This window comes from Osmerus mordax, chromosome 4 (genome assembly GCF_038355195.1).
Source record: "Osmerus mordax isolate fOsmMor3 chromosome 4, fOsmMor3.pri, whole genome shotgun sequence".
NCBI classification, from domain to species: domain Eukaryota; kingdom Metazoa; phylum Chordata; class Actinopteri; order Osmeriformes; family Osmeridae; genus Osmerus; species Osmerus mordax.
Window position 1 is genome coordinate 19867528 of NC_090053.1, and position 24832 is coordinate 19892359.

Sequence of the window (24832 nt, forward strand, 5' to 3'; positions counted from 1 at the left end):
ACTGTCGAAAACAAGTCTGCTGGTCGTTTGTTGGTGTACAGGATGGAGATTGGGTTGCGTGATGTGCAAAGATACTCTGACAGCCCCCAGAATCTCACCCCCCCCTGATGTTTGAGGAGGACAAACACACCTCCTGAGGTCCTGGTGAGGTTGGACATTGCCCCTCTGCTCTGCTCTCTCTGCCAATAAAGGACACAAGGACATCCAGGGACACCTGCTCCCATATCCGGAACAATCTATATCAAGGACCCTGAGAGTTGTGGCCTTTCCCCTGGATAAACATGTCAACATGACCCGTCAACCCCACTCTTTTGCTCAATCATGATGCGCCTTAGGGTCTCTTCAGCTCAGAGGCTCCACCTCCCAGTGACAAGCCACACCCACCTGTAGAGTTGCTGCTGTTGCCGCTCCTCTGGGGGCGGGGATTAGCTAGTTGAAGTTGACATGCTGTATATGTGAGACTGTAGAAATTCTGAATGACAGTGTCCGTGTTGTAACTAGGTGACTATCATGGTATAGGTAAGACCCACAGACAGGGATATGACCACACATATAATTATATTAACCCTTTTTCTTTCAGTATTGTTTAATAGTTCTAGTCGACTAATCATCCTGCTGATTGGATTGGATAGACGGATCACATGCACATGAAACCCCACTAGCGCAGGTATCAGTTGGACTAAACCACTTGGTCACAGTCCTTCGCAAACACGCGCACAAGAAGATCATTTCAGCGGTGTCTAGCAGTTATTGTTAGCCACATGTCGCTTAAACTGAGCACCTAGTGCTGAAAGGCAGAGAATGGTCATAATCGGCCTGCTGCCCTCTGCTGGTATAAGAAAGAAATGCTACTCACTATTTCAATCAGACAGGATGTGTAACATTGTATAGTAATAACATGATGATGATAACCACACTATTATATACTACCTTCCATCTGCTTTAGTTATGTTTTTTACTTTTGTACATGTTTAGTTTATATCTGACACTAGAGATATGTGCTGGACTGGTCTTAAATTCCAGTATTCAGTGAGTGAGTTAAGTTGAGTGAGACAGACAAAAAGACTGTCCATCATTTTCCTGTCGTATTTTCTGGTTTCTCTTGTCTTGTATCAGTGAGTCTTTACATATGTATGTGTGTCTAAAGTTTAGACTCGAAACACACACACATCCATGCTTACGTGCCTTGTCCTGCTGATGGACACACCAGCCCTGCAGTGTATCATTGACCTCAGCCACACAAATACATCCACACACACACACACACACACACTACATGGTCATATGTAACCTGTACATTCAATGCTTCAAGTTCATCACTCACACACATCTCGGTCTTGGCCTTGCTAAGAGCTGTGCCTTTCGATCTTCACTCCAACACACACACACACACACACAAACGGACACATACACTCTCTGCCTAGTGGAGTGGAATACGTATCACTGTACTCTGCCTTTCTGGAGGTTTGTAGAAACCTCCCTCACCTCCTGGTATTTGCTCTTCACCTTGGCAGTATTTCTTCTTGATGACACGGGACTGTGATAGACAGATGTAACCATATTCCTTTTGAACCTGTGGCTGTATTTAAATGCTACTCTTGCAGTGTTCTATTCTCTGTCTGTGACTGTGGTAATTTTCCGTGGATGCTAATGTGTTGAACATGACAGAGAAGCCTGTGTAGGGGAAATGTGTGTGGTGGCTCCTCAAACATATCTTCACCAGACATCCAATAAAGGACGTTTGAATGACTGGTCTGAAATCACATTCAGCACTGTCCATTCACGTAAAGCAGTGAATGAAGCACCACAGAAAACCAAACGACATGGTGAGGTATTACCAGTAACTAGTAATCTGTTCAATATGCTCACAGTACAGTTATCTGGAGGAGATTGCATTGTCATGTTTTCTCAGGATAAGGACACCATTTTTCCTTTCAGTGCTGTTCCACTGCAGAAGGTTCACCTCTGGGAGCAGGCTTAGCTCCACCCTGCTCTGTTGCCCCACATTACAAAAGTGGATAGACTCTAATTTGGGGTGTGCTTAATTTACCTTTCTTGAAAAAGCAGGGAAGCCTTCCTCCTATTCAAGCAGCTCAGGCACAAACCAGGAAATGAATGGAGGGTGAGGGAGGAATCGAGGAGACAGGTTTAACCGCTCAGCTCAGCATCTCCACGTTCAGGCAGAGTCTGCATAGTGACTCTTCAGAGCACTGCGGCATACACGGACATTAACCTCCAGATCATTGTGTTCCTCCATTACAGCAGTATTACCATAAGTATCCTTGTGTGTTGTTTGGGCTATTGCAGGGTTAGCAGTGTCTGATATACTGTTGCTTAGCACCAGTGCATATGTGATAAAGGACTCTTTCTGATTATACGTGCAAACAAACACCTAGTGAGACTTGATGTCAGTGGTCACGTGGGCTTTGGTCATGTTAGCGGGTCACTTCCGTGAGTCAGTACATCACATCCTGGAGGGAGAATGGCGTTGCAATATAGGCATCAGAAAATCGGAATTTCTCAGGATGGCATAATCTTCATTTGCAGACTCCTACAAATAAAATAAATAAGATTACACAAGTGGTGGTATAGACAGATGGCACAACACAGCATTCAAGCATTACCAGTAGTTTTTATTCCACATAATAGGCTTCATCAGGTCAGAACTAGCATCAGTGACACTAGTATAGAGCAGTATACTGCGATAGCCCATACATGTCAATGTTACAGAACAGGTGGAAAATATTAGGTTGTTACTTGAATCACTAAATGAATCCTATGGCGTTACTTATGAAAGAGACTACTAATCTGACAAGACAATGAGGTGATGGTAAGATAGTGGCTCTGATGCCGACAATCGTAGAGCTCTGACAGACAAAAATGATTATTGCAAGGTGCTTTTGTGATCGAGTTATGGGCCAGATTCTAACACTTAATCAAAAAAACATCTTCCAATGCTAGGTCTTGGCTAGTCACTTGTCCCGACTTCCCTTAGACAAGGCTAAACAACAGTGGCTCAAAGAGACCAGGACTAGACACCAGCTCACAAATGAACCATTTGGACAGCGAGAACAACGGACAGACTAAGAAGGGAGTCAATAAAGAGAAGAGGACGTTCTTTTTACAGCGGCAAAGTTCAGGGAGAATGCATCCTTTAAAACGTGTCATTTATTCAGGAGCCAACCAAAAGAAGTAATTAGTCAGAGATTGGCCCTGCCTCTCCCTGTGTGCTTTAGGCAATTCTGCTGAATTCATACATGTCCGTTGATATCATCTCAATGACATCAACATCTCCCCAATAAGAATGTAGATTATTTCCATTTTGTCTACAAAAATCAAATAATGTTGAGTCTATGGTGGTCAAGGGTATTGATTAGGAACAGTATACCATGTCCCTCTCCTGCATGCACACCCTTCCTAGGCGGGTTCCCTTTCTAAACAATGGGATGAGAACGCTCCTGTCTGAAGCATCCACAGATCAGGACAGTGAGGGTTATGGGGAGCTAGAGGGGTCCGTCAAGCTCTCATAGAACACTTTCATGCATCTTTCCACCCTGCCTTCGCTCCTCCATTTCTCCTATCACAACTCTCCTCATCCCAGATCTGACAGCACAAGATGGGCACCAGCAGCCAGACACCTGTGTGTTTTTCCATCCAGGTCACGTCAGATCAGGGATTACCCTACGGAAGATCCCAAAGGATGCACATTTAAAACCCTCCAGCAGGGGCTTCGAGACCCCTCTTCACCCCCCCCCCCCCCCCCCACCTCTTCTTCCTTGGTTTAGTTCTCGCCTAGTTTGAGGCGAGCAAACTCGTTGGCTAGTTGCAGCGCCTCCTGCAGGCAGTGTGTGTTCCTGCCAGTGGCCTGAGCGGACATGTCTTTGCCTCCTCCCTTCCCATCCAGCAGGGGGCAGAGCTCCTGGACCCACTCGCTGGCCTTCAGGCCCCGGCTAGCCACCTCCTGGAGCACACAGGTCAGAGGACAGACACTGATTTAGGCGTGGACAAACTCCCAGAAATGGAGAGAGCGAGGGAAAGAGCGGAAGAGGGAGCTGACATCAACAGTCAGGTGGACTCTCGTCCCCAGACGGTGTCTTACCTGAGGCACCTGACAAAGACAGATGATCTTGCCGGCGTCGGGGTCGACTGTGAAGAGCATGGCAGCGGTCTGGGGGGAGTTGGTCTTCAGCAGCTTCAAAGACTCATTTAGGGCCTGGGAGATGGGGGGCAGAAAGAGGGTCAGAGGTCAAATCTTTGACCCTTTGATCAGACAAAGAGATGCTGAAGAACCACAACCCTTCTGCTAAGTGAAACTCATTGCCAGATGGGACAAATAGAGCACATTATAGGCACATGAAAGCAGTGTCCATCTTTACCTGATCCAGATCCATCTCATCATCTGTTAGATACAGGGAAAAACAGCATGTCAATACCTTAGCAGAGGCTCCACTCTCCATCTCCATGACAACCAGAGGCTGATTTGGGCTGCTGTCAATCATCTCCTTTGTCTTTTCCAGAACCTGAGGGACAGAAGGTAGGATGAGGAAGAGAGTTGTCCCTGAGTCTATCTCTGATAATCCCATATGACCATAACCCCCCCCCCCCCCCCCCCCCCCATCCATCCCACCCCCCCCCCCTCGATCCATCCCCCCCTCCCCCCCCATCCTCACCCTCTTCTGGACGTCGGCCTTGCTGGCACGGTCCAGGTCATCCATGACCTTCTTCAGGCCTTTCAGAGCCTCCCTCATCTCATCTTTCTGCCACTGGGAAATCACTGCTGTTCCCAGGGACTGGAACACACACACACACGAGAATAGGCATGTCTGCTCCCAACACTACAGCCATGACAAAACAACACCAGCCCCTCACTGCAGACACCTCCTACCTCAGTCATGTCAGCGATCTCCTTCTGTACATCCTTGTTTGGGGCGGTCTGGGCGTTGACCTTGTCCCCCAGGGCAGACAGGCTCTGTTTGAGGGCCTCTGCTTTCCTCTGGGCCTGGAGGGGGGAGGGGGGCCCTTTAAAAGAATCCCTTACCGTACCTAAACCTCACCGACAGTCCTGAACTGTAATATACAATCTTTACTACTGGTGTGTGTGTGTGTGTGTTCCGACCTTGTGGGCCTCCGCTCCTGTGACGGCGACAATGCGTCTGATGCCCTTAGCGATGGCCTCCTCTGACACGATGACAAACGGAGCAGCGTGGCTGGAGTTCCGGAGGTGGCTGTGTGGAGACGGCAGTGCTCACAGTCCAGCTCTGCTGCACGGCAGCTTTAATACACCTCATCTACTGATCTACTGACACCACAGCAGGGGTGGGTCCATACAGTTGCCAAAAATACACTTTTAAAAAGGCAAGCGTTCCCACATGAATCGTCTTATATCTTCTGCGATTCGTCAGGATCCACTAGAAGGTCTCTGCGCCTGTGAAACTCACGTTCCTCCGCAGAACTCGATGGAGGTGAGGGAACCGGCGGCGCTGTTGGGGTCCGACAGCAGGTCCTCCACACGGATGCCGATGGAGACCACCCGGACGGGGTCAGGGTAGGTCTCATCAAACACGGCCCGCAGACCCTGGATGGCCTTGGCTTCAGCCAGAGGGGTGTCCATGGCGTACACTGGCTACAGGGCACAGGGAAACAAACTCATCAGTACACTCCATGTGGTGGTGATTGGGGAGGGGGGGGGGGGGATAGAGGGAGTGCCCTCTGACCTTGGCGTCCTGGATCATGGCGCAGGCGATCTCCTCGGCGCGGCGGACCTCGCCCGTGCTTAGCGCTCCCTTGGCGGTGAAGTCGAAGCGCAGGCGGTCGGGCGCCACCAGAGAGCCGCGCTGGTCCGCCTCCCCCAGGACCCCGCGGAGGGCAAAGTTCAAGATGTGGGTGGCGGTGTGGTTACTCATGATTGGACGGCGACGCGCCTGGAGGGAGGGGAGGCAGACAGGGGGAAGAGAGGGGGTCAGGGAGGGGAGGAAGAGAGGGGGAAGAGAGGGGAGGCAGACAGGGGGAAGAGAGGGGTCAGGGAGGGGAGGAAGAGAGGGGGAAGAGAGGGGAGGCAGACAGGGGGAAGAGAGGGGTCAGGGAGGGGAGGAAGAGAGGGGGAAGAGAGGGGAGGCAGACAGGGGGAAGAGAGGGGTCAGGGAGGGGAGGAAGAGAGGGGGAAGAGAGGGGAGGCAGACAGGGGGAAGAGAGGGGTCAGGGAGGGGAGGAAGAGAGGGGGAAGAGAGGGGAGGCAGACAGGGGGAAGAGAGGGGTCAGGGAGGGGAGGAAGAGAGGGGGTCAGGGAGGGGAGGCAGACAGTGGGAAGAGAGGGGTCAGGGAGGGGAGGAAGAGAGGGGGTCAGGGAGGGGGAAGAGAGGGGGTCAGGGAGGGGAGGCAGACAGTGGGAAGAGAGGGGTCAGGGAGGGGAGGAAGAGAGGGGGTCAGGGAGGGGGAAGAGAGGGGTCAGGGAGGGGAGGAAGAGAGGGGTCAGGGAGGGGAGGCAGACAGGGGGAAGAGAGGGGTCAGGGAGGGGAGGAAGAGAGGGGGTCAGGGAGGGGAGGCAGACAGTGGGAAGAGAGGGGTCAGGGAGGGGAGGAAGAGAGGGGGTCAGGGAGGGGGAAGAGAGGGGGTCAGGGAGGGGAGGAAGACAGGGGGAAGAGAGGGGGTCAGGGAGGGGAGGAAGACAGGGGGAAGAGAGGGGGTCAGGGAGGGGGAAGAGAGGGGGTCAGGGAGGGGAGGAAGACAGGAGGAAGAGAGGGGGTCAGGGAGGGGAGGCAGACAGGGGGAAGAGATGGGGTCAGGGAGGGGGAAGAGAGGGGGTCAGGGAGGGGAGGAAGACAGGAGGAAGAGAGGGGGTCAGGGAGGGGAGGAAGAGAGGGGGTCAGGGAGGGGGAAGAGAGGGGGTCAGGGAGGGGAGGAAGACAGGGGGAAGAGAGGGGGTCAGGGAGGGGAGGAAGACAGGGGGAAGAGATGGGGTCAGGGAGGGGGAAGAGAGGGGGTCAGGGAGGGGAGGAAGACAGGAGGAAGAGAGGGGGTCAGGGAGGGGAGGCAGACAGGGGGAAGAGAGGGGGTCAGGGAGGGGAGGCAGACAGGGGGAAGAGATGGGGTCAGGGAGGGGAGGCAGACAGGGGGAAGAGATGGGGTCAGGGAGGGGGAAGAGAGGGGGTCAGGGAGGGGAGGAAGACAGGAGGAAGAGAGGGGGTCAGGGAGGGGAGGAAGAGAGGGGGTCAGGGAGGGGGAAGAGAGGGGGTCAGGGAGGGGAGGAAGACAGGGGGAAGAGAGGGGGTCAGGGAGGGGAGGAAGACAGGGGGAAGAGATGGGGTCAGGGAGGGGGAAGAGAGGGGGTCAGGGAGGGGAGGAAGACAGGGGGAAGAGAGGGGGTCAGGGAGGGGAGGCAGACAGGGGGAAGAGAGGGGGTCAGGGAGGGGAGGCAGACAGGAGGAAGAGAGGGGGTCAGGGAGGGGAGGCAGACAGGAGGAAGAGAGGGGGTCAGGCTAGAGGGTGAAGACCTCCTGATATGGCAGGTGGATGTGTTGTATAACCCGTGTTGTATAACCCGTGTTGTATAACCCGTGTGCTTTACAACCAGTTGTGATGAAGGTACCTCATCGACGTGCAACGTGACGCGGTCTCCGACCTTCAGGGTTCCGTACACCGTCCCAACATGCAGCACGTACCCTCCTCGGACCTGAGTGTTCTTCACCGTGAACTCCATCCTCTGGAAGCGGGGAAGGGGGTCGGGTTAGACGAGGTCACACTTTTAAAACACAACAGAAAGGGTGTTTACACCCCTGTGTGTGTGTGTGCGTGTGTGTGTGGGGGGCCTCACGTCGTCAGCAGAGTCGTTCTCCCTCAGCATGTAGCCCTCGTCAAAGCTCTGTCCTCCCTGCTCGGCGTAGAAGGACGTCCGGTCCAGCAGCACGCCGCACTCCTGGCCGGTGCACGCCTCGTCGCAGAAGGCCCGCTCCCGCCTCAGGGCCAGCACCGTGCCCACCGTCTGCTCCATAGCTGGACGATGCGTGGAGGGGGAGAAAGAGGAGAAGAAGAACATAATTAAAATAAGCACGAACCCAACCACCACGAGGCCACGAGCGCGTCCGAATGGGCGACTCGCCACACTTCTTGTTGGGTGTGATGCGTGTGCGTGTGTCTAACCGTAGCTTCCAGAGTCATCTGAGCTGTAGCTGTATTTGGGGGCATCATCTGTGGCAGCGATGCCCTTGTTCCTCAGGTCCTCGATAGCATAGATGTCCAACATGAGGTGGTCTGCATCGCCCGACCCCTTACCCTGGGATTTCACCTAGGGCACAAACACACACACATTAGCCTTTCAGCCTTATGATGATATTATAAATGATAAAAATGATTACGATCTTGTGAAGCAGAGGCCGCTTGGAGTGGAGACAGTTTACAGACACACAGTTGGGCTGCAGTAAGGTTTACTGTGCCGTGTACGTGAGGCTACGAGCTACCGTGCACCAAGGGGTTAACATCTGGATCATAAACACACACAATCACCTTTATCCAATGAGCCGAGCCAGGCTATTCTGTTCTACAGTGAGCACTCAAGAGGGCTGGCACAGCCAGTAGAAGCCAAGTTTGGAGACAAAGCAGTATTTGGAGTTTCCCCCCTCCCCCGCTCATACGTACGCTGAATCAATCCACTCTCTCCTGGTTTGAACTGGGGCTGCATATCAATACGAGGACTGCAAAATCCCGGTTCTCCACGGAACGGTTCTCACCTGCGCAGCCTTCTTCTCCTCCTCAAAGGCCTTGACGTCCACCCCCATGCCCCTCTCCTCAGCGATGAGGGCCGTCAGGTCCAGGGGGAAGCCGTAGGTGTCGTACAGCAGCCAGGCCGTGTCCCCTGGAGAGAGGGCGAAGAGGGGGGGGTTAGCCTCCGCATCACACCGGGGGGCGGGGCTGAGGGCGAGGACAGAGAGAGCAGGTGGCAACTGGGCACGTCCGTCACACCTGGGATGGTCGTGCTCTCCCCCAGGCTCTGGATCTTCCTGTCCAGGATGCGGCGCCCTCTGCTGAGAGTCTTGAGGAACTGCGCCTCCTCTTCGTTGACGATGTCCTTCACCATGTCGGGGTCCTTCTTCAGCTCGGGGAACGCGTCGCCCTGGGGACGGAGGGACAGCTTGGATGAAAAACAACCGGGAATAACGCTGTGCTTGGGAGGACTGTCACCGTCTACTATGATCCTGGCTAGGGAACAGAGCAAACAGGAGGGAGGGTTAGAGGGGTTCTCACCAGGGACTCCACCACCACGTCCACCAGGGAGGCAAAGAAGCCCCTCTGAGCGCCGAGCTTCTCGTGGGAGTACCTGACGGCTCGGCGCAGGATCCTGCGCAACACGTACCTGGGGGGATGGGTGGTCAGACAGACATCAGACTCCTGTTCTCAGATACAGAGCCACGTGGAGAAAATAAACATTTACATTTAGTCATTTAGCAGACGCTCTTATCCAGAGCGACTTACAGTAAGTACAGGGACATTCTCCCAGAGGCAAGTAGGGTGAAGTGCCTTGCCCAAGGACACAACGTCATTTGGCAAAGCCGGGAATCGAACCAACAACCTTCTGATTAATAGCCCGACTCCCCAACCGCTCAGCCATCTGACCCCCTGAAACATGCACACCAGAACGCTGCACGCACGCAAACATGTACCCGTACGCTCAAGAGCGTTCAGGGAGCGGAAAGGAGAGCCCCTCTCACCCTCTTCCCGTGTTGTCGGGTCTCCCTCCGTCTGACAGGGCGATGGTGATGGTGCGCGCGTGGTCCGCCAGGACGCGGTAGGCCATGTCGATGCCGTCTGTGTCCTCGGCGCCAACTTTCCCCGTGTAAGCCCTGGCGCCTGTTCCCTACAGGTCAACGCAGTCATACAGAACCTCAATCACAATCATCATGAGAGGTCAGTGAGTATACTAGGAATAACTAAGTTAATTATGACAGTTATATTCATTTCCATCGGCTGGACTTTGGGGGATTTAAGCATTACACAAGACAGACACTAGTTCCAGACCTCAAGTCAGATTTCACTAACATTAAATGTTTTCTCCAAAGCTACATGCAGGGGGTGTTTAAACTTGCAAACCATCAATCCGTAATCAAATGCTCTACCGGTGAGCTTTACCAATCTGATACCTCCTTATACATACACACATATATGGATTGTAACTATACCAATCCCTCTCATTAAGTCAAATAGGGCCCCCAGACAGCTATGTTGCGTGCTCACCTTCTGGATGGCCTGAAAGTACGGGATGAAGAGGTCAGTGTCATAGTTGGACATCTTGTTCTGCAGCACCGACACCAGGCGCTCCAGCCCCATGCCTGTGTCAATGCTCTTCTTAGGAAGAGGCTTCAGCTCCGTCTCCGACTCCCTAGACACACACACAGGGCAGGGTACATGGAACATACGGTGTGGTAGTGCGGTAGTGAGAAAGTGAAGAAGGATAGTGTTTTGTGTGTAGCAGGCCTTGACAACAGCAGGCCTTGGCAACAGTATTGCAGTCTTAAGACTTAAGTTCATGTATGTTTAGGAAGTGTCTAGAAGCGTGTGCGTTACCTGTTGAACTGGATAAAGACCAGGTTCCAGATCTCAAGGACATTGGGGTCATCCATATTGACAAGGTGGGAGGCGTCGCGGCCCCCGATACGGTCAAAGTGGATCTCGCTGCAGGGGCCGCAGGGACCAGTGTCCCCCATCTCCCAGAAGTTATCCTTCATGCTGCCCGGCAGGATACGAGCCTCATCCATCCTGACACACACGCACACACACAGAGTGAGGAGTCACCCAAGAGCGCCAGACGGGCCCAGCCTCCCCCTCCAGACCCAGCCTCCCCCTCCAGCCTCCAGACCCAGCCTCCCCCTCCAGCCTCCTCCCTCCCCCTCCAGACCCAGCCTCCTCCCTCCCCCTCCAGGCCCAACCTCAACCTCCAGACCCAGCCTCCCCCTTCCAGACCCAGCCTCCCCCCTCCAGACCCAGCCTCCCCCTTCCAGACCCAGCCTCCAGACCCAGCCTCCCCCTCCAGACCCAGCCTCCCCCTCCAGACCCAGCCTCCCCCTTCCAGACCCAGCCTCAACCTCCAGACCCAGCCTCAACCTCCAGACCCAGCCTCCCCCTTCCAGACCCAGCCTCCCCCCTCCAGACCCAGCCTCCCCCTTCCAGACCCAGCCTCAACCTCCAGACCCAGCCTCAACCTCCAGACCCAGCCTCAACCTCCAGACCCAGCCTCCTCTCTCCAGACCCAGCCTCCTCGCTCCAGACCCAGCCTCAACCTCCAGACCCAGCCTCAACCTCCAGACCCAGCCTCCCCCCTCCAGACCCAGCCTCAACCTCCAGACCCAGCCTCAACCTCCAGACCCAGCCTCCCCCCTCCAGACCCAGCCTCAACCTCCAGACCCAGCCTCACCCCAAGTCCACCCAGATTTGTTTGCACTCCAGGTCGGGCTCCAGGCCTGCGTCAGGGTGGCCTCCAAAGTAGGTAACGTACAGACGCTCAATGGGGATGCCAAACTCCTGAGTCAGCAGCTCGAGGGCCATCGTACAGGCCAGTTTCTGCAGGACATAGGATGAGGAGAGGGCAGTGATTCACTGTTGTTTTTTTACCAACCCATTAAGGACACACCCAGTATAGATATCAGGCTAAGGTCAGGTCAAAAAGAAACAGCTCAGTAAACTACAGTTAACCAGCACATCTCCCTCTGTGTTAACTTTTCCCCAGCTTACCTTGAAATAGTCCCCAAAGGACCACGAACCCAGCATCTCAAAGAAGGTGTGGTGGTAGACGTCCTTCCCTACGTCGTCCAGGTCGTTGTGCTTGCCCCCGGCGCGGATACATTTCTGAGTGTTTGCTGCCCGACGTAGGCGAGCCATGGGGTGGGAGGGGTCTATGGTGTTCAGGAAGATGGGCTTGAACTGGGAAGAAAAAGAAGGAATTGGACAGAAAAAGCCAGATAGGGTGAGTGTGTGAGGACCGAGACGTGTAGGCGGATCCAAAATCACCACGGCAACGAAAACAAAAAAAACAGTTATGATAAGCAAGATGGAGGGAATAAAGGAGTGATGCCTGAGTGGTCGCCTGGTACCTGGTTCATGCCGGCGTTGGCAAACAGCAGAGTGGGGTCATCTAGCGGGATGGTGGCAGATGAATGGACGTACTGGTGCTCATGGCGACGGAAGAAGTTGATGAACTTCTCACGGATCTGAGAAGCAGTCAGGGAAGAGTCCATCCTGGCAGAGCTGCTCGAAGAGACACAAACATTGGCATTGAGACACAAACACACATATAGCACATATGGACATATAACACATGTTGTTCAATAACAATTAGCAAACTGATGCAATAGCAGTCCTGTGGGCCTCTGAAAAAAACAGGCTTGGGACAAATTCAGATATATGGAAACATGTGCTCCCCTAAGGAGACCCGGCTCTGCAACAACATTGGAAATAATGCTCCCATGTTTTGATATCTTAAGCCCATAGCATATCTGCATTAAACTAGCATCTATATTCCATTGCAATTGGGGCTACAAGCCCTCTTAGTTCTATGGTTGGTTCTCGTTTATGTGTTAGTGAGTTAGACTGTCTGAAGCTGTGGTCATAGACAAGTTTATTTGGCTTGAGACCCCACGACAACTAACCAACCCATATCATAAACCCTTGTCTGGGAGGCCTCCCACCATCACCATTATAAACACCCCAACAAAACAAAGCTTTAAGGCATTGGCTTATCAATCAGGTCTAGGTCTACAACACGACACTACAACTTTCATTCATTTAACCGTCAAGGGCTAAATCTGTGTGTTTTATATTCATATTGTTCAAGAATATGACACGTATCTTGATCTGAAGGTGGAAGGAACCTGAACACCGACACAGAACTGTTAGGACAATCTAATCCTCCCAAATTAACTAACGACCCAAATTTCCCTGAGTGAAGATTAATAGTTTTATTTTAACTCCATAAAGACAATCAGCCTTTATCCAAAAAACATGTTCCTAAATCTTATATGTTACTCTTCCAAAGCTGAAAAAAGAATGTAGCAGGTGGAAACTCCAGAGCTGGCGTCTCGAATCTCATAGTACTAAGTAAGAAGATACGAAGACGATGTTCCCATCCTGCCAACGCAACAAGCTACCTCGTTGTTAATAACCGTGAACGGAATGCCATTACATTTACATTTACATTTAGTCATTTAGCAGACGCTCTTATCCAGAGCGACTTACAGTAATTACAGGGACATTCCCCCGAGGCAAGTAGGGTGAAGTGCCTTGCCCAAGGACACAACGTCAATTTGCATGACCGGGAATCGAACTGGCAACCTTCGGATTACTAGCCCGATTCCCTCACCGCTCAGCCACCTGACTCCACATTACCTCACTTGCCAGTGGTACCTGCCGTTTCAATGCCTAGTTATAACAGGATAAACTGATAGTGTTAGAACATGGATGAGTGGTATTTGGTATTTAACATTGTGCTGTTTCACAAGTTGTCTTCTGATAATGTTTTGTGCCGACAACAGCTAAACAGTCCAGCCCAAAGACAAGAAATTCCTGCGTAAGGCGGGAGCAACCTGGAAACGGTATATTAACTTGGTGCAAGCCAACCATCTCACCTAACCAACTAGCTAACCAGTACCGGCTAAACTACTGTATGATAGCACGCAATATGGCTTGCTAAGCTAATAGCTAGTAGCATTGATTGAGTCAGGTTTGTAACGTCAGCCGAAGCGATTCGCCAATGAATCGGCTACGCAAACAGTAACTGCTACCTCAATTCTACAATACTGCTGAGCATTTGAAACATATTTGATTCAATAAAACATTGGTGTATTAGACAATTGTAAGAAATACTTACAGAAGTCGCAATTCCTTAGATATTACTCTGTCACTGATCACACTGTCAGCCTCCCCACGCTGCTGCACTCAAAGGGGTGTTCACAGCCATAAGCAAATCCTATTGGTTGAACTACACCGGTACTTTACTGAGACTGCGTTTCTATTGGCTAAGCCTCATATCCATCATCACTCCACCAGAGATCTTTTTAGCTTGAACCGCAGAAGTCGTCTGATGCAATGAAAAAGAAATTGATGTTTGTAGGCCTACTTATAGTGATGCAACATCTTGTATCTTGATTGTGACAATACTACTCTGCATGGTCATCTTAATTTCCCCCCCAAATCTATACTTGAAATTGATTCTAAATTATAACCATACCTCACACAATTAATTTGTGTTTCCAAACGGAGTGTATGCTGCAATCATTTTGTTTGTAATTAGTAAACTGCCGAAGCTCATAATTGCAGCCATTTTCACTGCATTGAAATCTACTCGTCAAGGACTGACTTTCCTTGCAGATGCAGCGGAACTCGCAAGATCTCAGTGCACTGCATATGCAGCAAGCGTGGAACCTTCTTTTGCTTGCCATGTTGTACGGGGGAACCGTCTGCGCTGCGTAACCAGAAATCATTTTGAATTACAGGATAACCAGACGTAAATCACGTGGACAAACATCACGTTTGCAACTAACTTGACCAAGAATGCCGACAGACACTAAAAGGGTACGAGGCCCAGAAGTATCTCAAAGTCCGTCTATCTTCTGCCAATCGTCACCAAAGCGTCCCGTTGCCGATTCTCGGATAGATGGGAGGCAACGAGGCCAATTGGACGTCCGACCCGTGTTTGTCCGCTGCGGGCTGGTCAGTCAAGCAAAAGGGTCAGCCTATATAGAAGCGGGGAACACAAAACTGATGTGCTGTGTCTACGGCCCCAAGGAAATTGAACGAAAGGACGAGCTAGATATGAAATGCGGGAGAATGATGACTGACATGAGATTTGCCCCGTTCTCCTGTAGGGAGAGGGGGTCGTGGATCCAGGGCAGCGAAGAGAAAGACCTGTCGCTGATGCTACTAGAAAGCCTGAGGCCAGGGGTCCGCCTCCACAAGTACCCCCGTTCCCAGATCGAGGTGAACGTAATGGTGCTGGAAAATGACGGTTCAGTCTTGGCTCACGCCGTCACGTGTGCATCCCTCGCACTAGCGGATGCTGGTATCGAGATGTACGACCTGGTCCTTGGGTGCTCAATCCGACAGGACGGCGCCACCTACCTGATAGACCCCACTTGCGTAGAGGAGAGCAGCAGCACAGTGGCTTCGGGAAGCGGTGAGAACCAAGGCAACCTTACCGTTGCTTTCCTCCCTAGCCTAAACCAGATATCGGGTTTGCAGTCGGACGGCGAGATGGACGAGGAGACTCTGACTTCCGGAGTGCGCATCTGCATCGAGGGCTGCTTTAAATTATACCCAGTCATCCAGCAAGCTCTGTCCAGAGCCGTAAGGGGGAAAGCCCCTCTACCCGAGAGTTGAGACTGGGTTTCATTAACCCAAACCAATGCATAGTGTTTTCATGCAATGTTGGTTGTCAGTGATTAAGATGTAAATTCTTTATTAAAAAAGTAAAACAAGTCTTACATAGTTGTATTTAAAACCCACACATGTAAATTCAGTATAAAATGTTCTGCTTCAGCTATACAATGCAAGTTGCTTTCTTTAGGACATGAAGGTGGAAGGCTACAATGTTATGATCAGAATCAAAACTTCTCAAGTGCAATGCAATTATCAGGGACTGATATACAATGTAAGACTGAAAGGTTATTTCACAACAGTTTGCAAGGCCTACATTGGCCAATGCTCATGTTTATTAATGAGCTATTATTTATAGGCTTTAGCTATTTATATAATAAAAACAATAACCTTAGATACTGTGGACTCTATACTAATACTACTTCCTCCTGACAATCACAGTGACCACACCCTTCACATCCTTCAGCCTGTCAGAGTCAAAGTCCACCAGCAGCTTCCTCAAACCAGGGCGACTGGGCTTGAAGGACAGCTTGACAGACACCTCCTCACCCGGACCAATATTACCCCTGGCAGAGAGAAGGGAAAGAGAAATGGGGAATTAGTCTTATTTTATCATGTGCACCCCTTTAATGACTCCGCAGGGCCTAGGTACAATCGTAAAATCTGTATGGGGCCTTTTACGACAAAGTTAGGTTGGTATTTTTCTCACAAGACTAGAGCTAATGTGGTGTTTACTAGTCCAGAAGGCTGCCTCGGTCCAGAGAATGTTTACATTGGTTTTGAATTATTCCCTTCCCAGCAGTATATGTTGTAATAGAACAAGAAGACCCTGAATAATAAACTTCATGAAATACTGCCCGTAACAGCCAACTGGTCAGCTGCAACCCAGCTGGATCTTAGAAAATGGTGTTTAGTCTGTGAGAGTTGGTATGCACTGACTTCTATCCATGTGTTGGAATGGTGTGTGTTTTCCTGGTTTCAGCTGAACAGTGGTCCTGGAAGGCAGGCAGCCTCACTGTGAGGGATTCAGTGTTCTTTGGCCTAAGGTTCAGGGGCCCTGTCTGGCTGGATGTCCTTGTCTCTCCAGGGGAGGTAGGAGACAGAGAGAGCAGGCCGTGTTCTCTCGTCTGAGGAATTCACCCTGGCTGCCAGGAGAGCAGAGCTGTGACCTGGCAGAGCCCTGCTCTCAACTCCCAACATCTGCCCAGGCTCACCTTCCAGGCCTTGAGACAGGCTTTACTGTGTCAGGTCTACACTTTAAACAGCTACATCTACAATCAGCCCCTCTACTATTATCTTTAAAGGTGCATAGAAGGTGTTTGTTGAAACAGACTGATTTTCACAAGCATTCTTATGTAGAGAGACTGGTTTTCATAAGCATCCTTATGTATATTGTGTATATATTATATAAGAAAGAGGGATTATTGAGATACTTACGGTGCAGGGATTTCTTGTGCAGACGTCAACCCTGCCCCCTCCACAGTGAACACGCCTCCTTTCAGCGTCACTGGCAGTGGATTGTTGAAGATGATGTAAGCCGTCAGTTTCCTGGATACAACTGCTTCTCCTACTACCTGAAGAGCAGAGGAAGGCAGAATATCACCTCTGTGCTGTTCCACGTGTTTTATCCCCCCGCTGTGTACAGCTTCCCCCTTCTGAGGAACCTGTCCGGTTACCTTGACGTGGAGCTGGGGCGTGCTCAGTGGGATGTTGACCTCCTGCAGGATGAGGTCACTGTGTCCGCTGACTTGGAGGAGCGCTGTGACCCTGATCAGGTGGTGCTCCGACACACACGCTCCGTAGTGGTCGTAGCGCAGACGCAGCACCTCCTTGTGAGCTGGGGGGGGGGGGGGAGGGGGGGGGGGGGCGAGAGGGGGTTACAGTTCACCTCTGCTTCTTTTGTCTCATACAGTTGTACAGTTGTCCTAATATGTAGCTCTGTTTTTCTGGGGTTTCTCCTGTTGCACTACTGTCCTGTTGTGTTGGAACTGGGAGACTGGAACCTCAGGCTCAGTACGACCCAACGCAGGTGACCTGGACGACACTGGGACTACCACAACTCCCCCTTAGCACTGGGACTACCACAACTCCCCCTTAGCACTGGGACTACCACAACTCCCCCTTAGCACTGGGACTACCACAACGCCCCCTACGCACTGGGACTACCACAACTCCCCCTTAGCACTGGGACTACCACAACTCCCCCTTAGCACTGGGACTACCACAACTCCCCCTTAGCACTGGGACTACCACAACCCCCTTAGCACTGGGACTACCACACCTCCCCCTTAGCACTGGGACTACCACAACTCCCCCTTAGCACTGGGACTACCACAACTCCCCCTTAGCACTGGGACTACCACAACTCCCCCTTAGCACTGGGACTACCACAACTCCCCCTTAGCACTGGGACTACCACAACGCCCCCTACGCACTGGGACTACCACAACTCCCCCTTAGCACTGGGACTACCACAACTCCCCCTTAGCACTGGGATTACCACAACTCCCCCTTAGCACTGGGACTACCACAACCCCCTTAGCACTGGGACTACCACAACCCCCTTAGCACTGGGACTACCACACCTCCCCCTTAGCACTGGGACTACCACACCTCCCCCTTAGCACTGGGACTACCACAACCCCCTTAGCACTGGGACTACCACACCTCCCCCTTAGCACTGGGACTACCACACCTCCCCCTTAGCACTGGGACTACCACAACCCCCTTAGCACTGGGACTACCACACCTCCCCCTTAGCACTGGGACTACCACACCTCCCCCTTAGCACTGGGACTACCACAACCCCCTTAGCACTGGGACTACCACACCTCCCCCTTAGCACTGGGACTACCACACCTCCCCCTTAGCACTGGGACTACCACACCTCCCCCTTAGCACTGGGACTACCACACCTCCCCCTTAGCACTGGGACTACCACAACCCCCTTAGCACTGGGACTACCACACCTCCCCCTTAGCACTGGGACTACCACACCTCCCCCTTAGCACTGGGACTGGCCATATGAAGCACCTAAAAGCCTTTTAATAACACTGATATGACACAATAATGAGGGCTTGGCTCCAGGCATCATGAGGTTGCCACCCACCCTTCTGTGCTGGCACGGTCACACTGGCAGTGCGCCTCTCACACTCCCCCCGGTGGAGGCTGTTGTAGGTGACAGCGTTGGACATGACGGTCAGCTTTGCCAGGGCGTCCTGCCCGCCCACATTGTGCACCTCCACGATCACGTCAAAGTCGGTCCCGTGGACGGCCTGGGCATGCTTGATGGACAGTTCCAGCTGCCCTGGTTCACCGTCCATCTGAGACACTCGACGTCCTGCCTTCTCGTACACCTCGCGCTCTTGAATTGAACCTGGAATGAAAGAGGAGACAGACATAATGCTATAATAATAACACTCTTTATAATTCCCTTTGTATTAGCTAAAATCTCAAAGCGCTACAGGTTAAAAACGAGAAAGGGCGCAAAAAGAAAATGTCGGCGTTTATCCGTTTTTCTTTGTTTGGCGCATCTGCATATTGGTTCCCGTAGGAACTAACCAGGTGTATATTATTCAGGAGAGCGCCGCACCTTCAGGGTATTTGTAGTGTGAGGTGACGTCCTCTCGGTAATCTCCGTAAACACTCTTGGTGCTGATGTTGCGTCCGACGGTACGGCTGCTTAGGGAGGCCCGCGAGCGCTGGCCGTCGGGACGAACGACCCAGTACACCAGGTCGGCGTTCACCTCAGAGAACACAAAGGCGGCGTCATACTTCACGCCTACGTTCCCTTCTCTCACCGCACGCACGGGACAAGGGCCGCAGCAGTACACACCTGGAGGGACAAAATCGTGATGTGAGTGTGACGGAAACAAAACAACAACAAATGCTGTTCTAAATAGGCCTTTCCATAAAGTGGAAACACATGAAACACAGTTTTAGTGAACTGATGACCGGTAGCTTATGAGTGAACATTGTACCATCACTCCTCTCCTGAGGAGTGGGGTCCAGAGCCTGCCACCCATCATAGCCTTTACTAAGATCCTCTCTGTCCATCCAAGACTCCACCCAACAGTGATAGTTCCTGCACACAGAAAAGACAGGAAAGGTCAAAGGTCACTCCTTAAGGGATATCACACTGGAGAAAACTGGGATTTTTCAACGAATTCTCTCCTTGATCCGTACCAGATCATGTCCTTACGTCCGGTGGCCACACTCTCCAACTGTTCGTCGTACAGGAAGTCCACTGCCAGGTTGCCATCTGTGTCATGGGCAGAGGAGTAGTTGGTCACGGAGCGCGTTGGAATGCCCAGGCAGCGCAGCACTGGGGAGGGAGAAGAGGGAGGAACCAATCAGCAAACAGGACATGACAGCTCTGGAATCACAATGACAAATGTAGTCGGAACAAATCTTGACCCACAATGTTGGTGACAGTCTCTGACGTGTCTCTGTTTTAGTGTCGTTCTGTGCATACTCCAGTCTCCCTTGATGTTTAACTGTATGACATGATGTATTTACTTTGACAGTGTACTCCCTTACGTGTTCCATCTCCTCACCTGTGCAGGCCACACCAGAGAACACCCAGCATTGCCCATATCTGACCCTCTTGGCGCCAGCCTCGCTCCAGCGTCTCAAAATGGGTACGCTCCCTGTCCAACGCGTCGGTGCCACCCCGTCCTTGTACTCTCCGTCCCAACGCCCGGACACCACGCCACGGTCGTCGTTGGAGTTCACCTGCAGAGAGACGGAAAGAATATCAGTCTGGATAAGTTTGGCTGTCTGCTGGGAGGTAGTGAGAAGGAATTCTAGCTGTAAAGGTACGCTAGGTCATTCAAACTGGGTCTCACCATGGCTGTGATGGTGCGGCTGACATAGACAGGGTCAGCCCTGTTTTCTGTGTCCATCTCTGGGTTCTTTAGAGCAGCGGGAGAGTTGTCCAGGATCTCAAAACAAATGTCCACAATGCCGTCCTCAAACTAGGAAATCATAGGACATGAGAGGACTCTCCATAAACCACCTCCATACTCCATAACAGTTATAAGAGAAACTCAACCAATAGTTTCTTGGGAATATATATACAGTATGTCAGCTTCCCCATTCTATGTTTGCTCTGCAGTCAGTTGTGACAACCAGAACATTGCTTTTTGTCCGGAGGAATGTTCACTTGAGAGAAAGATCAAGCCATACTGTACTACTGAAAAAACTGAAACTGAAAAAATATTTTTTATTTGTCCTTGAGTGGGTCTGTCTTTGTTTGACTGTCTCTCAGCCTCTAGCTATCACCCCCTCCCCACACTTTTCTCTCTCTCTCTCTATTCTTGTCTTTGCGTCCTCCCCGTCTAGAAAGACAAGCCCTTGTTTGTGTGGTCTGTTGAAATTCTCACACGTCCAGACCAGAAATGCCTTACATCCTCCAAAGACATGTCTTGCCCTAGCCCTGCTCCCACCCAGGGCAGATAGACTGCCCTGTCACTGAGCTCTGACACACAGGCCACATCCGTCACCAGACAGTGAACCCAAGCCCCCCTCCCCACACACCCACACCCACACAGTGCACTGTAACTAGTTAGAGAAAGCCATCTCCAACGCCAACAGCAACATCAACATTGTATTTATCTACTGTCTTTTGTCTGGACCTCAGACTTTGTTTGTATGCGTGTTTCACCTGTCCATAGTTCCAGGGCAAGGCAGAGATCTGGTCCCAGGAGCCCTGATACAGAACACCGCTCTCATTCAGGATGTACTCCTGCAGCTGCTCGTCATCAGGGAGATGAACTGCATCACCTGGGACACACGCAAACATGTTATTACAAAAACATACACTCACGTGTTTAGCTCTGCCTTATTCCTAATTAAACCATAGGAAGACAGGCTAGGGAACACAAACACACAGGAGTGTGTCCCAAGGAACTTCCAAAGGTGTGATTGTGTGTGTCTAGCAGCTGACCTTTACACCAGGGGTTAAAGAGCAGGTGGAAGCTCTGAGGCGGGGTCTGCTCCAGGATGTCTCCATCAAGTGAAGTCATCAACACCACTAGTTGATACTGACCAATGGGAGCGTTTGCTGGGCTATAAACTGTCAGCAGCATCTCGCTTTGCTCCGCCCCCTGCTGTCGGAACCACCACTGGCCACGCCCCCCTCGCACATCCAGAACCTTCACAACCATCTCCTTACCTAAAAACAAACACGTACACACATTACAGTCCACTCATTTCCATCGCTGTCTTCCTCTTGATCTGAGTCTTTATAGAAACCATCCCTATAGATAAACTGCATCTTCGCCCCATCATCCCCTCCTGTTGGTGTTTCCTCTCTCCGTCTGGGATGCTAATTGGCTCACCCAGGTGGAGGACCAAGGCAAGGCGGTGCCCGGGTGGCGGGGGGGCAGAGCACTGCAGGGTCAGAGAGAAGGGTTGTCCCCTGCGGACAATCAGCCTATCCTGATCCATCTCCTCAGTACGGTGGGCCTGGTTATTCACCTGGCAACGCAGGTCCACACCCATGAACACACCTGTCAGGTGGAGAAGACGAGAGAGGGAAACACTAGTGACTTAGAGGTTAGGTAAAGACATGGAACAAATAGACAATACAAACATCAGCAACGCTCTCCAATGAGGTTACATTACCTATCATGTAATTATATAGCAATACCTTTAGTAAAAACATTGTAGGTACATAGGAATTGCTATGTATTTAAATGGTATTAATTTGCTAGAGGTACAGGTTATACCAACAGTGTAAGAATGTACATAATGAGGGAGGGGTATAAGGAGTAATTAGATGTTGTAAAGGCAGAGTTGAAGGTTGTATCTTTTTAAAACAAGATCAATGCTAACATCCACTTGCCCAATCTCCCCCATACCAAGTTTCACTCGTGTAACAACTTATAAAATTCCTTAGGGATTGCTTTTTAGTTGCATGGTAGTTAATGTCACTTCAGCGTAAAGTGTTTCCCAAACTTAAAACAACAAGAGAATAACCATGAACTGTTAACTTGGTGAAAGGTGCAGTCTTCACAGTCACCTGAGAGCACCCTCCCCTGCTCTAACCATGTCCAGACCAGCCCTATAGCGGCCAGACCACTCAGCAGTCACACTGAAACTACTTATTACTAGAAGTATAAAAAGTCACGTCGCTCTCTGTCCAATCGAGAAAGATGTAACCATCATCCATGTTGGTCAACACAACACAGTGTGAAAATCACCCCTCTGCTGTCATGGTTCTGGAATGTTTTAAAATCATAAAGAAAAGTACTTTAGAATGTATACAGTAGTCCTATGACATGGATAAGAGAGCTGTTTCTCTAGAGATTTGATGTGATCTTGATAGAACACTGTATGGATCTCATCACAGAGGACGAGGTAAATGCTGCTCTTTAACGCGCCACGTTCGACTGCCAAACGAGACAACAGTTTGAGCCATGGACCTGAGGTCATCATCATTCTTGAGGTTGCTCACACAGAGTTTCGTGCCACACACACACAGACAAGACACTAATGGGATGTGACATACATATGACATTATACAGTACATACAGTTTGAATACACATATCACGCTTTAACTCACAGGTATTCTGTGTAAGGGCAATGTGCAATGAGGATCAATGACATCACACACATTTGTGAATTCATTCAGCCTCGCACTCATAACAGATCCACTGCATGTGATGCGATAGTTGAAGGGACTGTGTCGCTGGGTTAGACAAATGAAAAAATTGACCCAAAAAATGTTGAGAGAGGAGATTGTTGGAGAGTTGTAATATTGCTAACACACTTACTGTTATGGTTTTCCATTGTTTAGCTCCTTGATGTTAGAGTGGACGTTGGATGCTCCTTTCTCTCTGGTTGGAGTCTCTCGCTGGAAGCCTCTCTGTTCACACGGTCTTGGAGTTGGCTTGGGCACCTCTCTGGCCCACTCTCCTTCACATCCCTGTATTTATACTGGGAAAGACTGGCCTCATCCCACCACTATGGCAGACACACACACACAACATACACACCCACATACACTTTCTCTAGCCTCGGTAACCTCTGACATCACAAATCCCCTCCACAACTTACAGTTCCTCCTGTGTGTGTGTGTGTCTGTCTGTCTGTCTGCACTGCCTACGTCAATATTTTGCAACAAATAGAGACAAAAGGGGTGGGAGCTCAAGAGTGCAAGTTGTCCCTGTAGCTGCTGCCCTCCCTGCTCCTCTGCTCCAGGCCCACACAGTGGGCTCTTTGTGGGACGGGGTGGGTGGGTCCACGTGGGGGTCTCAGGGAACACCTCCACATCACCAAGCCCATTCCAGTCAAATGTTCTACATCATTTACTGTTTCCTGTTTTAGAGTCTGTCCCACATCCTGCGCATACGAATGTACCTGTGAACCCAGGTCATACGCCAATGGCAGCCCAGAAAAGATCTGCTTTAATTTATTCGTCATGCATGCTTTTATTTGTACGTCACACTAAAGAGGGAAAATAAGCTGTGATTCCAAGTTTAAATTCACATGAAATTTTGTCAGAGACCTAGATAGGAACAGGTTTTTTCCTGGTGTTCAGAAGGGCAGTTTGGAGCTAATTTCACCATTTACTCTGTCGGAATGTCTTCAGTTCCATAGCAGAGAGCGGTGATGTTATTGTAGAGCTGCACCATCTACAATAGATCTATAACAGATGTATGCATGTGTGCAGTTCTTCCATTACTCTAACATCATAATTGAAGATCATTAAAGTCACTTTTGATCAACATCGCCCAACAACATCATATCAAATCAAACTATATTTATATCGCGCATTTCATACCAAGAGGCAACCAATGCGCTTCACACATGTCTTTAGAAGGTATTTGTGCTTTTTTAATACAATATAATTGAACACATTACTAAAGTACTCAATTATAAAGAAAATAGATCATTGTTCTGTTTTCACGACGGTGCTAGATTCCCCTACTTTAGTGTGTCGCGTCTGGTTGGTTCAGTTACTATTAATAAAGAGTGATGGAAGTTACATTGTCTGAGAGGGACGGAAAAGAAGGAACAATACACTCTGAAATCAGAGTCCTGACAGAGGATTCACACTCTGCTGTCACATAGCTGGAGTGGTACTGCTGTGTGCTGACACAAACACACATGCATGCACACACACAAACACACACACACACACACACACACTGTGCATGGACGGGTGTGTGGTGACGTGACGCCAATCTGAGGAATGTTGGGATAGTCATGTTTCGGGAAATTGGGGTGTCCAGTATCTCCCTGTACACAACCACACATCTTGCCTCTCACACTCGCACCTAGTTGATGATGTGACGGCTTAAAAACCAACTCTGGACCTATCAATACACACTGCATTAATTATTCCATTCCTCTCTGTACTCCTTTAAATGTAATTTAATCTGAATATTTTATGTTTTTTGTTATTGTAAGAGTTTGGAATGGAACTAAAGAGGAACTCTTCAACTAATACAGGAACACAATGACACAGAG

The 24832-nt window shown here is 50.6% G+C and overlaps 3 protein-coding genes across 4 annotated transcripts; 1 reads left to right on the forward strand and 2 right to left on the reverse strand.

Moving 5' to 3' along the window:
* Positions 1–2612: 2612 nt before the first annotated feature.
* Positions 2613–13909, reverse strand: aars1 (alanyl-tRNA synthetase 1). Of its 2 annotated transcripts, none has more exons than XM_067234804.1 (21): positions 13850–13909; positions 12078–12234; positions 11719–11907; positions 11402–11547; positions 10555–10746; positions 10225–10369; positions 9702–9847; positions 9238–9346; positions 8956–9106; positions 8724–8848; positions 8137–8281; positions 7811–7989; positions 7586–7699; positions 5715–5921; positions 5439–5623; positions 5117–5225; positions 4886–4999; positions 4671–4790; positions 4434–4520; positions 4100–4213; positions 2613–3961 (listed from the first exon to the last, which is right to left on the reverse strand). In XM_067234804.1, exons 2-21 carry the CDS (start codon positions 12219–12221, stop codon positions 3782–3784), a joined length of 2901 nt encoding a protein of 966 aa, XP_067090905.1. In that variant the 5' UTR covers positions 12222–12234; positions 13850–13909; the 3' UTR covers positions 2613–3781. The 2 variants fall into 2 exon arrangements, with proteins under 2 accessions (XP_067090905.1, XP_067090904.1); XM_067234803.1 differs by having other exon boundaries at positions 12078–12231; positions 13850–13906.
* A 488-nt stretch (positions 13910–14397) lies between these two features.
* On the forward strand, positions 14398–15455 carry exosc6 (exosome component 6). The gene has a single exon (XM_067234540.1). The coding sequence runs from the start codon at positions 14533–14535 to the stop codon at positions 15355–15357; it is 825 nt and encodes a 274-aa protein (XP_067090641.1). The 5' UTR covers positions 14398–14532; the 3' UTR covers positions 15358–15455.
* Positions 15456–15484: 29 nt separating this feature from the next.
* Positions 15485–23149, reverse strand: tgm2l (transglutaminase 2, like). Its single transcript, XM_067234539.1, has 13 exons — positions 23134–23149; positions 21696–21866; positions 21302–21529; positions 21020–21138; positions 20202–20330; positions 19911–20088; positions 19540–19678; positions 19335–19438; positions 18947–19189; positions 18464–18730; positions 17031–17191; positions 16792–16928; positions 15485–15920 (listed from the first exon to the last, which is right to left on the reverse strand). The coding sequence occupies exons 1-13, from the start codon at positions 23147–23149 to the stop codon at positions 15773–15775; spliced, it is 2040 nt and encodes a 679-aa protein (XP_067090640.1). The 3' UTR covers positions 15485–15772.
* Between the last annotated feature and the right edge of the window lie 1683 nt (positions 23150–24832).